At 35.3% G+C, this 14,477-nt stretch overlaps 2 protein-coding genes across 4 annotated transcripts in view; both read right to left on the bottom strand.

The window, feature by feature from the left end:
* LOC148946292 (beta-glucuronidase) overlaps positions 1–986 on the bottom strand; it is a 124,147-nt gene extending 123,161 nt beyond the window's left edge. For both annotated transcript variants that reach the window (XM_089098356.1, XM_089098357.1), the window contains exon 1: positions 896–986. In XM_089098356.1, coding sequence (XP_088954482.1) covers positions 896–959 — 64 coding nt within the window. In that variant the 5' untranslated portion in view covers positions 960–986. The remainder of the gene's footprint in view (positions 1–895) is intronic.
* Positions 987–7,405: 6,419 nt separating this feature from the next.
* LOC148946291 (uncharacterized) overlaps positions 7,406–14,477 on the bottom strand; it is a 40,553-nt gene continuing 33,481 nt past the window's right edge. Inside the window, exon 6 of one of the 2 annotated variants that reach the window (XM_089098354.1) lies at positions 7,406–7,783. In XM_089098354.1, coding sequence (XP_088954480.1) covers positions 7,631–7,783 — 153 coding nt within the window. In that variant the 3' untranslated portion in view covers positions 7,406–7,630. Of the gene's footprint in view, positions 7,784–13,285; positions 13,637–14,477 lie in introns of those variants that run through there. The other variant, XM_089098355.1, reaches the window with a different exon arrangement.

Raw genomic sequence — 14,477 nt, 5'->3', positions numbered from 1 at the left:
ATTCCACTATTCTTTATACTAAACCCCTCCTGATGTGCAAATATAGAGCCAGAATTATGTAGGCTATGTCCTATATATTCTGCCAATGTGTCTCTCTTGTTTTAACCCATGTAGGCTACCTGTAAATTGAATCAACAGCAATAAAAAAGAACCAGAAAACAAGAGGGATGAGTAGTAAAAAGCATAAAAAAAATACAAATTGGGCGGTAAATATATACCAAATCATAATATTGAGTTGGGAATAAAGTGAATACACCATTTGATGCCTTTTTTTATGCTGATTACAAATATAATAATCATTTCTATCGGAAATGAATTTCAGCCCCCCCCCCCTATATACCAATTCAGGGTATATATTTCTACATTAGGGGGGTGAGGGCAAATTTTGTTTTTGATGTAAATGGGTGGTAATTTTAAAATTTACCCCCACTCCCCCACCTAATGTGGAAATATATACCCTGAATTGGCATATATAGGGGGGGGCTGAAATTCATTTCCAATAGAAATGATTATTATATTTGTAATCAGCATAAAAAAGCATTGAATGGTGTATTCACTTTATTCCTATCTCAATAATATGATTTGGTATATATTTACCAATTGGGCTAGCCTAGTCAAAATGTGTAAGCTACAATTCATTGGCATATAATGAAGGAAGAATTTTTGTTTCTAAACATGTTTCCTTCTCCCCTAATCTACACATTTAGCCTTTATATTTTTAGCGAAATAAATATAGAAATGAAAGCACTGGCTGAAAAGACTGAAGCCTTTTCTTAATTTCTTTTCTAGTTAAAAGCCAATTTACAAACAATAATGGCCAAAAAGTAGCACGATTAAAATCTTCAGATATGTAATATATGGGTTGATCTACATTTATATGCAAGCATATATTGACCTTGTGATTCCTTAGTTGCTACAAAGATTTTAGTCAGAAATATCAGACCAATGCACAGTTTCATTTTTTAAATCAAGACAGTTAGTGTCCGTGTCGCCAAATGCAAACCGAAAAGAAATGTTAGAGCGCCTTGTTACAATAGCTAGATGATCTTCCTTGAAAAATCGACTTTCCGGGTAAAAATGTACCCAACACTAAAATTTTAGGAAATACAGTTTCCTACAAAAGTGAGTCTTTACAAAATTTCAATCTTCTCCTCATTTTCTTAGCTGCATTAATAATATTGTTTTAAATTGCCTAAATTGCAGATCGGACTCAATAGAGTCAGTAGTAGCTATATCTCCAGTGAGGTTGTTCCAATCATTGACAATTCTTGAGGGAAAGAACAGAGTACAGACTCTTTTTCGGTTAGAATGTTATAAAAGTTTAAGCCAATCACCTCGGACTCTAAAATAGGTAAATATAAATGTTTTTACTTTTATAACTTTAATAAATCAAATAATATAAACATTTTGAATACTAAATATCAGTTTATGTATATTAATCCCAAAATTAATCCGTGTCGCCAAATGCAAACCGAAAAGAAATGTTACAATAGCTAGATGATCTTCCTTGAAAAATCGACTTTCCGGGTAAAAATGTACCCAACACTAAAATTTTAGGAAATACAGTTTCCTACAAAAGTGAGTCTTTACAAAATTTCAATCTTCTCCTCATTTTCTTAGCTGCATTAATAATATTGTTTTAAATTGCCTAAATTGCAGATCGGACTCAATAGAGTCAGTAGTAGCTATATCTCCAGTGAGGTTGTTCCAATCATTGACAATTCTTGAGGGAAAGAACAGAGTACAGACTCTTTTTCGGTTAGAATGTTATAAAAGTTTAAGCCAATCACCTCGGACTCTAAAATAGGTAAATATAAATGTTTTTACTTTTATAACTTTAATAAATCAAATAATATAAACATTTTGAATACTAAATATCAGTTTATGTATATTAAACTGACAATGCGCATTCTTTTGTATTTTTTCAGTAAAGTGCAAATTTTGTTAAGGCCTTGGGAAGGCATAGGGGTTTTGCGCCCAACTTATCTTAATTTCTGCTCGTTTTGAGTTTGACTCGGTTATTTATTGTAATTTCTGTTCGTTTTGAGTTTCATTTATTTATCGATGCTGCTTAGTGGTAGTTTCGAGCTTGGTAGATTATTTGATTTTATTTTTGTTCATTTTTGGTTTAATGGAAGTCTTCATCTGCTTTGAAAACTTATTTTGTGGAATGTTTTTTTTAAATTAATTTCAGTTCGTTTTATATTTATATAGTCATTTCAAGGAAAAAGAAATAACTGTTAAAATCTTTCGTTTTTTAAGACATTATAGTTTGGCCTGCTATTTGTATGCTGGAGAAAAATTTTCAGCAATTTTTAACAACATACACCATTTTATAAATCTGAACACAAATAGTACTGTTTACTTTAGTTTCATACTTCCTCTAGTTGACCTGAAATGAAAAACTTGATGCCATTCGCAAAAAAATCTGTTTACTTTCTTTGATAGCTTGGATACACTTACACTATTTTGATTTGGTTAAATTTTAAGAGCAGAAGTAGCCTCGAAAGTTTAAACATAATACCCTCAGTCGTTCTTGGGATACTGCTGAGATGCCTTATTGGGATTTAGCATTATCACAGTGCATTTTGATTTAATCTTAAGGCAACATTTTGTTTTTAAACATAATGGGCCAATGGGAGGGTGGGAGTGGAAGGGGGATTAGTTGCCCTCCAATCACTTTCGACTATTAAAAAGGGCATCAGCCCTTTCTATTTTCAATCGAATGAGACACTTTCTAAGTTCCCACGACAACTCCTTCGATACGAAGTGCCCTGGTCTAAAACAACAACAAAAAATATTACTAATCACTTTCGACTATTAAAAGGGACACTAGCCTTTGAATTTCCAATCGAATTAACCTTTTTGGAAGTTTCTACGACAACACCTTCTATAAAAACCTTATATGCGCCCAGGGCATAACTTAAAACCCTTGCCCTGAGGGTTGTGGGGGAGTATCCTACTCAAAAACATATTTTCTATCTGGAAATAAACTAGCCTACGCTAAACAAAATGGATATCTCAAAATGTGAATTGGATGTGTTTGGGTGAATGATGGACGTGGGGGGGGGCTATTTGCCCTCCAATCAGTTTCGACTATCAAAAAGGGCACTAGCCTTTGAATTTCCAATCAAATAAGCCCCTTTTGAAGTTTGTATGACAACACCTTCTATAAAAACCTTATATACCCAAGGACATAACTTAAGACCCTTGCCCTGAGGGTTCTTGGGGAGTGTCCTCCTCAAAAACATATTTTCTATCTGGAAATCAACTAGCCTACGCTGAACAAAATGGCTATCTCAAAATTCTGATTGGATGTGTTTGGGGGAATGATGGGCGTGAGGGGCTATTTGCTCTCCAATCATTCTCAACTATTAAAAAGGGCACTAGCATTTGAATTGCCAATCGAATGAGCCTGTTTTGAAGTTTCTACGACAACGCCTTCCAATCCCTTTCGACTTTTAAAAAGGGCACTAGCCCTTTGAATTTCCAATTGAATGAGCCTGTTTTGAAGTTTCTACGACAACGCCTTCTATAAAAACCTTCTATGCCCCCAGGGCATAACTTAAAACTGTTGCCCTGAGGGTTGTGGGGGAGTGTCCTCCTCAAAAACATATTTTCTATCTGGAAATCAACTACGTTGGACAAAATGGCCATCTCACAATTTTGATTGGATGTGTTTGGGGGAAATATGGGCATGGGGGGGGCTAGTTGCCCTCCAATCCCTTTGGACTATTAAAAATGGCACTAGCCATTTGAATTTCCATTCGAATGAGCCTGTTTTGAAGTTTCTACGACAACTCCTTCAATAAAAACCTTATATGCCCCCAGGGCCTAACTTAAAAACCCTTGCCCTGAGGGTTGTGGGGGAGTTTCCTACTCAAAAACATATTTTCTATATCAAAATCAACTACGCTGAACAAAATGGCTATCTCAAAATTTTGATTGGATGTGTTTGGGGGAATGATGGGCGTGCGGGGGGGGGCTAGTTGCCCTCCAATCACTTTCGATTATTAAAAAGGTCACTAGAACTCTCGATTTCTAATCGAATGAGCCCCGTTTTAAGTCTTTACGACGACCCCTTCTGTATGAAGTGCTCTGCTTTAAAGAAAAAAAAATAATAAACTGTACATTGTCAACATTGATCTTATATGCCCTCAGGGCATAACTTAAAACCCTTGCCCTGAGGGTTGTGTAGGAGTGTCCTCCTCAAAAAGATATTTTCTATCTGGAAATCAACTACGTTGAACAAAATGGCTATCTTAAAATTTTTATTGGATGTGTTTGGGGGAATGACGAGCGTGGGGAGGGGCCAGTTGCCCTCCAATCACTTTCGACTATTAAAAAGGGCACTAGCCACTCCAATTTCAAATCGAATGAGCCCTTTTCGAAGTCTCTGCGACAACTCCTTCGATACGAAGTGCCCGGGTATGGAAAAAAAAACAACACATTGTGCCAACATCGTTCTTTACTTAGGCAGCGCTAGCGCGCTGCCTATGAATAGCCTGGTCATATTTTTTAAATCAAGCAATTTTTAAACCGTCTTTTACAGAAAGAAAAGCTCAAGAATCAGCTCCACAGTCCAAGCTTTAACAATGGACAGGTTTTATTCGAATGCAGTCTTTTGACCTGCTTGGCTTGGTTTGATGGGTTCTTCAGATTTAATAATGAAAGATGATCAAAACATGACATTGATTTTTTATACGTGTAAAAGATAATTTCCTTAAGATTGTAAAACAATTCATTTGCTGGGAAACAAAAATGCAAGAATAGGTCCCATAACATCACATCAACAAGATTTAGCAAATAATCATTTTTGATTCTTCAGCATTTCGTATTTTTTCCAATACTTATATCCAGTCCTTTCATTTTGCTTGAGGAGCAAAAGTGCCGTACTCGCGGATATGCTTTAGAGTACAAAACAATGAGTAGACGGTCGTATACGGTGTAAATTATTTAACGGTGTAAGACGGTCGTAAACGGTGTAAAACTATTTCAAGACTAACTTTAGCAGCTGAAACAGCTTTAAAATATGTTCATTACCAAACAATTATTGTTGAAGGAACATGATATAAAACATGGATAAGCAAAGTAGGGCCCCACCGATATGGATTTTTAGGGTCCAATACCGATATATCCGTAGCATGCCGATATAATTTGCTGATAAATTCCCCTTCGAAAAAAATAACTTATCTAAAGTTTAAAACACCCGTTCTCTACCCATATTCATACTCACACGTTTCTCCCTGGTTCATTACACACCAAATAACAGCCTCAATAATTAACTGTTCATTCCAAAAATTAGGCCATTTACAAGAATTGTTTGATTTTCTTTACCTTTTCTCATCAGCAGATTCTGAGCACATAAACGAAATGGCGGATATTTGTAGAAGTGATATATAAGAAAAACATTATCAAAGAAGCCAGTTTAGTTACATAACCACAAATACGTGAAAATTCGATTAAATTAAGCGTAAGATTTTCAATACACAAAACCCAAATTTCAATAGCGGGACTTTAGAATCTAATAGTTAACATATTAATGTGAAAACTTTACTTTAGATTCATATGATATGGTCTCTTACTACTAATCCATGCTAGGCACGCTAGATACAGTGGTGCAGCTAGAGTCTTAAGTTAGGAGGAGGGATTTAAAGAATGTGTCGACAAAATCGTCCAGTATACTGATAAATGCGGACACACAAGTTAAATTTCCAAAGCAAATCTTCCAAGGTGTTGAGACATGGCAGCAAAACTTTGGAGCTCTACTCTCCCCACCTTAAAACACCCCCTCTCCTCCTTAGCTGCACCCCTGACTGGATATATCAATTTTAACCGATTTAACTTTGGATCTTTTACCAACGCAAGTGAACATTCATTAAACATAAATGTATAGATTATTGTGTTCTGATTAGTTGTTTCGGTAGAAGATAGGTAGATAGATATACGATATATGTTTGTGAAGTCACCATACATTTAGAACATTGCTGCACCGGGTGCGTATTGACAAGTTATTATTGACAACAGATATACTTTTACTTCATTTGACTCACCTGTACTGATTTTCCCACCATAGTCAGACTTAGCTGGTGCCAGCTGGTGGCTCCGCCCTGTAAGGATTGGACAATCAAAAACTACCTGAAGAAATCTGGTGCCATCTTCTGGACAAGTTGCGCATAAAAAAATATACATCGGCCGATAACTGATATTTCTTTCCTGATATCCAATAATGACACTGACCCTCATATCAGCCCGATAACATCGGTCAGCCGGTATATCGGTCGGGCCCTAATGCAGAGCCTTCAACACTTTTAGGAGTCTCAGACCATTTTGAAGCTCCGCTGCTAACTTCACATAAGACTGCAAACACACGATTTTAAACGCATCACGATTTGACCAAACATATTTTTCGTTACTGTTGCACCGGTTTTCAAGTGTACTACCACGTAAATCCTTTCATCAGGAAAAATACATTCACGATTGGATGGATCATATAAACATATTAATAATGAGTATTACCGTCGGACAAGTCTTAAACATGTTTCAACAGGTCTACCTTAAGCACGGACTAAAATGAACTACTGCTTTAGAATTTAAAATATTGGCGGAAACGGCGGAACTATGGAACGGCGTGGAAATGGAAATTTTGGAATGGCGTGAAACTGTGCGGCTGGAAAGCTAAGTTTGCAAAGAAACGATAAAATCACTTTAAAATCTCAAAAGGATATAGATGCGAGCTACGAGACATCAATTTATATAAAAATTAAGTAGAAAGACAAGTTTTTTAACTGAAAATAAGGAGCAACATTAAACCTCAAAATGAAAAGAAATTACTCCGTATATGAAGGGTTGCCCCCTCCTCAATACACTGCTCTTTACGCTAAAGCTGTTAGCACTTTTAAAAAATTTCCTATTCTAATTAAACGGCCCTTGTGTTTCAGTAGTCGTTCTTAAAAAACTGGGACACACAGTCAAACTTTAGCGCAAAGAGCAAGGTATTGAAGAGAGGACAACCCTTCATATACGGAATGATTGCTATTCTTGACACCCTTTGCGACAGTAATGACTCTGAATGATTTTTTGTCGGAAATTTTGTATAGATATAAAAGCAATATCAAAGAATGTTTTTATCTGATAAGACTCAAGATACTTTCATTTACCCTTCAACAAATTTCAATTAAAAATGCACCCCTTTGTAGTTACAAATTTACAAAATACAGCTTGTATAAAGTGTCAAACCTGAAGCCAGCAGAAATTGTTATGAATAAAGAAATGAAACCAAAAGTGATCAGGAATTACTTCGAGCAATGCAGTAAAACTTACAACGAACAAAAATTATCTCAAATTATGGTAGAGGCACCGTTGCTTAGCCTCTCTTCCCTCACACCCCAAAAAATGCTAAATTGTCATTTGTACTATGCCGAAAAGTAAATAAAGAACTAATATTTGGAGTTTCTTAAAAAATCTTAGATTTGGAGTTTCCTGTACAATTAAATCCTGTACGATTAAAAAAATTATGTATTTAAAAGGAGGAATATATAACACAAACAAAACATTCTATTGGAACGAGGACGAAAGAAGGGGAAAGAAGACTAGAGTAGCTTAACTCACTCTGCGTCAGACACCCAAACTAAAGGAAAAAAAAATCTCCGCACAAATCCACTGCCCGTCCCCTAAAATATAACAACAACAAAATAATTAACAGCTGAGACTTTGCTCTATAATGTTGAGCACCACCAGTAGTCGGCATATCTTCCCCGTGGAATTTCTCAGATTCTATTGCCTGAAAAAGAGGATAACCTTATTGATATCTTAACTAGTATAAATAAAATGACATTCTTGTTAGAATGTCTAAAGTTAGCTAGATATATATTGGTTGTGTCTAGTTTTGAGCATGATTGCCAGTCTAGAAAATTACTAACTATGTTAGTGCGTGATGTTGCAACACTATACCCCCCCCCCAAAAAAAAAGGTTAGATCATCGCAGAGCCTTACTGAAAACTAACTGGGTAAACCTAATTGAAAGTTAATCTTAACTGATTAATTTTCTGCGCATTTGAAAGGAATGGATATAAAAAAAGAACAAAAAAATGATGAACATCTATAGGCTATTAGGCAAATAAAGCTAATTTGATTATTTCAAATCGAAAAAGAACTACTGAAAGTTTGAATAGTACTCAATTTCTTAATTCTATAACAAAAAAAGTCCTCTGAATCTTTTTATCTAAAGCAAATGCGTTAATTGAGACGTGGCTTGTGCCTCCCACTAGATTTTTTGTCCCCCTAGATTTTGAAAATCAAAAACTACCCCCAGATAATAATAATGTATTTTACCCTCCCCCTGATTTTCGTTAATTGACGCCACTGTTGTAAAAGTGAAAAATACGTCTTAGACTTATGCAGCATTGAGGGTCGGTAATGGCTTCTATATGTGTGGTAATTTCTGTTCTTTTGTAAGGTTAGCTTCACTGTTTAATGTAATTTCCTTGCGATTTGGGTTCAATTGCACCTACAATGTAATGTTTACCTGTCTAAGTCTTAACTCTGCTCTTTGCTTTCATGAAAACCTTATGTTTAAAAAATATATATATAATTTCTGTTTGCGTATAGTTTCTGAATATATTCATAGGAACAATATTAAATGGTTATTAAGCTTTGTTTTCACAGCTAATTATTATAAATTTACGTAAGGGCCGTGGTGGGAGTAGTAGTGGCCAGATTAGTCACAGAGTGGTTTTGGGCTTTTACAATGGAACGTCAGCCTTGTTTCTGTAATCAACAATCTCAATCATCCTTGAATAGCTGCTTCTGGTAGAAATCTAATATTCTTGTGGGTTTGACGGGTTGCAAATTTGGACTTCTATTTTGCAATATTAGCCCTAGATTGTATTCCACCAGCTCAGAAATCCTTAACGTCCAGGTTTGCTTAGAAATTAGTCGGCATCTGTGAAATTTACACCTATTATGCCTTCCATAAAGACAGCTAAACTACGATTTTAATTTTTTCAATGTTAAATCCAATGTGAATTTTGTTCTCGGTTGGATTCAGTTCGGTTCCAGGGTTTACTATCATCATAATGGAGTGTAATTCAGGTCACATCATATCAGTGCTTCCGCTTATATTACCTTTTGTAGTAAACTACTTTATTTTGAATTTATTCCTAAAAGTTTTTAGACCTGCTTTAATATTTTTTTTTTTTTAATTCGGGACTTCTACTTTTTTCTTGTAGAGCTTGGAAGTTTTGCTATAGAAACAGTGATCTTGGATTTAGCGGTAGGTTCCAACAAGAACTTTGAAACAAAGCAACCAACGTGAGAGACGTGCCAGCGTGGTTTAGAAACACCAGCAATCACACTTGCGTTTTTCAATGTCTTTTAAAAACAACTCAACCTGATTTGTCACATTTCTAAAGTGGATACTTGACTTTTGTCCAGTAGAGACACTGTGAAAGTTGTCAGTATTTTGCGCCCAGCAAAGGATACCTTGTTGCTGATGACAAATCAAAAGTGCTTTGATACTTTGATGTCAACATTAATGCGGCATTGATGTTGTTCAGTTCAGGCGATAGTTTGATCAGTAGCAAATAGGTGACTGATTAATAGATATGAGCGTTGTTCATTACGACGTCAAGTCGAGTGCCAAGGTTCGAGGGATTTTGTTTGTTTTGTTTACTTTTCTGCTCAAATTTTGTTATAGTAAGACATCATCAGCGTTTTTACACGGTAGAAAATGAAATAGGGACGGGGTCAAAATGTATTTTTGTTTGCGACAATTTTTGCAAGGAATGGGATATAGCATAAAAACCATTCGATGTTCACCAAGAATTTAAAGAAAAATTCAGTCTCCGCTAAATCTCAAGCCAAGATAAGAAGGTTATATCCTCAGATAAGTAAGGTCCTTGTAGTCTTGAGACCAAGAAACAGGACTTTTACTTAACTAATTAACTTAACTAATTAACTTATTAACTAATTAACTAATTAACTAATTTTACTTAACTAATTAACTATATGAGTGCACAGTACTTTGTAAAGGCTTCAAGGGCGGATCCAGGAAAAATTTCGGGGGGGGGCGGGTTCAAACCGGGGAACACCCCACCCACCCCGGGATACGGCCGTGAAAGGCTTACTAAAAAAAATTAATAGAATTGTTTAAACAATTATTTTAAAAGTCAAATTTTTTATCCTACTCTAAAGCTTGAAAGTTGACGTCGAGCCCGTCTAGACATTACTGGATGTATCAACTTTGTCATTATGGTCAAGGTCATATGTCACTGGGTCACTCCGTTAAATCTCAAGCCTCTGTGTTCGAATACTTTCTTGGTACTGGGAAGGACAAGGAGGATGGCAAGGGCAATAATATTTTGGTATAAGAAAATATACTACTACTACTAACAACCTACTTCAGCACCAAGCCACTTAAGGCTAACACAGCTGCGGACGCCTCTCATTCATCCAAATCTATTTGAAGCTTCCTTCTTTACACACTCCAGAGAAACCTTCTTCCCAACCTTCCTTATGAAACCTTCAGAAACCTTCCTTATGACTTCTTCCCATCCAATTTGGGGACAACCTAGGGGTCAAATTGAGGGATTCTCAAGTTCTCTAAAGTTTTAACAGACCTGAATCGAATAAAGCAATGAAACAAAAGAGGGAGTTTGAATTAGTGACACCGATTCACGAAACTGTGGGGAGACAGTTTTGTTGTTTTTTCAATTTTTTCCCTGAAAATACCCCAAAAAGGTATTTTTAAATGAAAATAATGAAAAAGGTATGTTCCGAAATCCAGGATGTAGGATATCCCCTACCCTATTCCTCCCGGTTAGCACTGCTGGTTTGAGGAAGGTGTATTATTAGGAATCAAAATTAAATCCATCTGGAATGATGGACAAAGAGAAAAGGATTACGAACAGCCCAATACAACTACCGTTACTGTGATTTTAGCATGTATTTTAAGCTGATATTTTAAGAAAATAAACAGATTACCCCATTTCCCAGTTTTTCCGAAATAATTTTTGAATAATTTTTGATTCTATAACCATATTAGGCTGCCGAATCTAGACTAGTTAACAAACGTGTACTGAAATACTGTACCCTTTTGACAAAATTAGTTCTTTTATCTTCGGTTCAATTTAAACCAAAAGTAAAAAAAGAGACACAAGCAAAATATGGGCTGATATTCTCATTTGAATGTTTACCATATATTTCATGATTTTGCGTCATAGTAATTAGGTCATGAATTGCGTGATACTAATGTATTAGTTTTTTTTCAGATACGAGCTGGGGCGGGAGGGGGTGGGGGGTGGTAAAGTACTTGGACAGCGCGAGGTTGTAGAACAATTCTTACTTCATAATATGCAGAACAATTGCAGCTAACACATTTTTCATGCAGTCCCGCTATACTTTAACCCCACCCTCGTTAATGTGCAAATATATAGCCCAAATCACACATGTCCAATGCATTTTGTCACCCGTAACTTGTCTTTGTGACTATGAAACAGCTTTTCTCAGATCTTACATTCAGATCAAGAACTTGAGTGTGTTCTGAATAATTAATAGGTACCTCATCTCTCATGAGTTTCCATACCCTTCGGTAAAAACCGTCTTACCCACTCTTGCATTTAAGTCAAAATTCCTGCGATTATGTCTTGTCAAAGAATCTGGGAGATTACTGACAGAAGAAGCTAAAACTTATCTCTGAGCAAAAAACGACCATAACTATCTTGCGTTAAACATCAAAATAATAAATTTCAATATAAAATACTAACAATGTTTGTTCTTTTTTTTACTTTTGATTTAAATTTGGCCGAAGCTTTAAGAAGTATTTTCTTCCAAAATGGTACTATAGGCATTTTTTATTTCTTAAAACGTTTCTAAATATTTCTGAAAATGATCTGTATATAAAACTAGTCCTGACGAACTTGTAATCCGAAGCAGTTGCTAAAAAAAGAAAGAAAATCCCGACTGTATGAAAATTTAAGATTATGTTCAAATACACTTAGACATTAAGCAGAGGCAGAGGTGAAAGCCTTTTCATTGCAGTATATTATTATCATTATTATTAATATTATCAAAATATAGTACTAATGACTTAAAATAAAGCTTGTTTAAGATTTATAATTTCTTCTGCGCAACACTGTACTGTCGCTGGTGGTAGTGGACTAAAATTCCCGCTGAGCCCGTGCTAAGTTACCCTCTGCTGCAGAGTTAGTTTGGAAGCTTAATCAGACCATAATTAATTGTACAATGAAAGTTCTTGATTTATTTGAACTATTTTTTTCCAGTAGAAATTACTTTAATATATTCAAATGATTCCCAATGAAAGTCGTCAGCGCTGTCAACTGTTAACTTCATTGGACTATAAAAGTCCCAATTGCTTTAGGTTGGAACATTCATCTATGGTTGATTCAAACTCTTCATTCGTACAATTCTACTGAAAACACGTCACTCATGTGAATTTAACGGTTTAACTTTCTTTTACTTTCCTCCTCGCTGGTTTAAAACAATGGTTCCTAAAGTTCACTAAAATATAGATTGATGTCAAAAACTGACTAGAATAATAGCCATTGAATAATAGAAGAAAAGAATTTAAAAGGGAAATTGAGTAAATACGGTCAAATTTATGTGTAACGTGTGACTGATCAAATTTATGTGTAAACTCTTTGCTCATGTTTAAAAACATATGCAAAAACTAAAACACTTTTCCAAAGATGGCCAATTGAAATTTGATTAAAGAATTTGTTGGGCGTGTGCTAATATAAGAGCAACAGCCCTAGATTTGGTAGAAAGAAGCTCGGAAACCTTTAATTATATCTTTCAGTGGGAAACCTGGAAACATTTCTGAAAGATGTACTTAGTTTGTTTTAAAGTCATTATCAGATCTTAATCATTCTTAATGACTAAAATTTAATCACCCTAGACCATTCCTTAAGTATTTTCTGAATGATCGTAAGTCAATAGAAATAGAACGGTCGTGTATGTGTGAAGCTGGGGGTTGGGAAGGCGTGTACTTTTCAGGAATAGTAGGAACAATTTAGTCTCTACTTTGCTATTTTTTTCGTTGTACTTTTCATGAAATTAATTGATTTAGAAATATACTTGCTCAGATGTCTCTTTTGCGTCTGATGGAGCGGTGTCTACAGAAATTTGGGTAAATAAGGACTCACAAGAGATTCTCTTAAGTAAGTTCTAAGACATTTACAGTTCTAAGTAAGACACGTAAGTTATAAGTTCTAAGACCTGTACAACTGTTCTTATGCGGCACTTAAGGATTCTAAAAAAAGAAAGGTCATTTACCAAGTTATTTATTCGGCCCATATTTTACAATAACAAAAATGATAATAATTGATAATTGACAACCTGAACCTGTATTAACACAGCAGTGGCGCAGCCAGAGGTAAGATTTGGATATTCAAAGTTACCACCTTACAATACTGAATAACCTGTGTACATTTTGAACATTAAGACTACGTACTAATTTTTTAGTTGGATTACTTTCCCCTTGAAATGAGTCCGGCTAAATGCTTAAATAAAGTTCTGGCTACGTTCCTGTAAGACAGCCCCAAATGAATATAATTATAACAAAAAATACGGATCAATTGCCTGACAAGGTTGTGGTAGGTGGCGTTGTTGACAGCGACTGGAAAAGAAAACACTTTAGTTTAGCATTTAAATAGAAATCGCGGAAATAAAAAATTGCAGAAAAAACGTTGATCGTACATAGAAGCACATAAAACACAGACAAGTGGAGTGGAAACAAATAGAAAACATGAACAAGTGTAAGGGACAGAGAGCAGTAAAAGAAAATCTGATAGTTAAACCCAATACAAGAAAATTTTAAACGCAGGTATGATTTTAGTATATGCTTTTTTCGTAGGTTATTCGAATGGAAATGTCTACCAATATTTCAGACCACGTATATGGAAAAAGAGTTTAACTTTAAGATTACGTTCAAAAAGCCTTTTTTCCACTTATCGAGCTCTGCTTAACTTCCGGATTTAACCTATAAACAGCAACAAATATTTATCCGCTCAACTGCTAGCTGAAACGCTTATGGAGAACTAAGTGGATAGATATGGATGATGACAAGCTTATTGCCTTTTAAATTAAATTATTTAAGATTCTTGGTGATAAACCCACTTTTCACTGTTACTGTCTCTTTGGGTTTTCTGCCTCTAGTTTCATATGCTTTTTTCCATTTTTGAAATAATGGAATTGTTTTTTCTTACACATGATGTCACTTATCTTCATTTATCCTTTCATAGCCTAAATTTTCTGCGCCTGGCAGGTATGGCGTCTTCAACAACTAATTCAGACCAGCATTGTCAACGCTTTGAAATAAACTGTACCAGCTCTCCGACAAAGATTATACCGCAAGAGATTATTTTGTACCATCTAAACAGCATGTTAAAATTTGCGGTAGCAAGAAATTTTTTTCGATAAAATAAAACTTGAACAGATATCTAAGCCAGAAAGGACCA

Source organism: Artemia sp. Qi Xiang Cuo, chromosome 12 (assembly GCF_049724085.1).
Source record: "Artemia sp. Qi Xiang Cuo chromosome 12, ASM4972408v1, whole genome shotgun sequence".
Taxonomy (NCBI): Eukaryota; Metazoa; Arthropoda; class Branchiopoda; order Anostraca; family Artemiidae; genus Artemia; species Artemia sp. Qi Xiang Cuo.
This window is presented reverse-complemented; position numbering and strand designations above follow the sequence as displayed.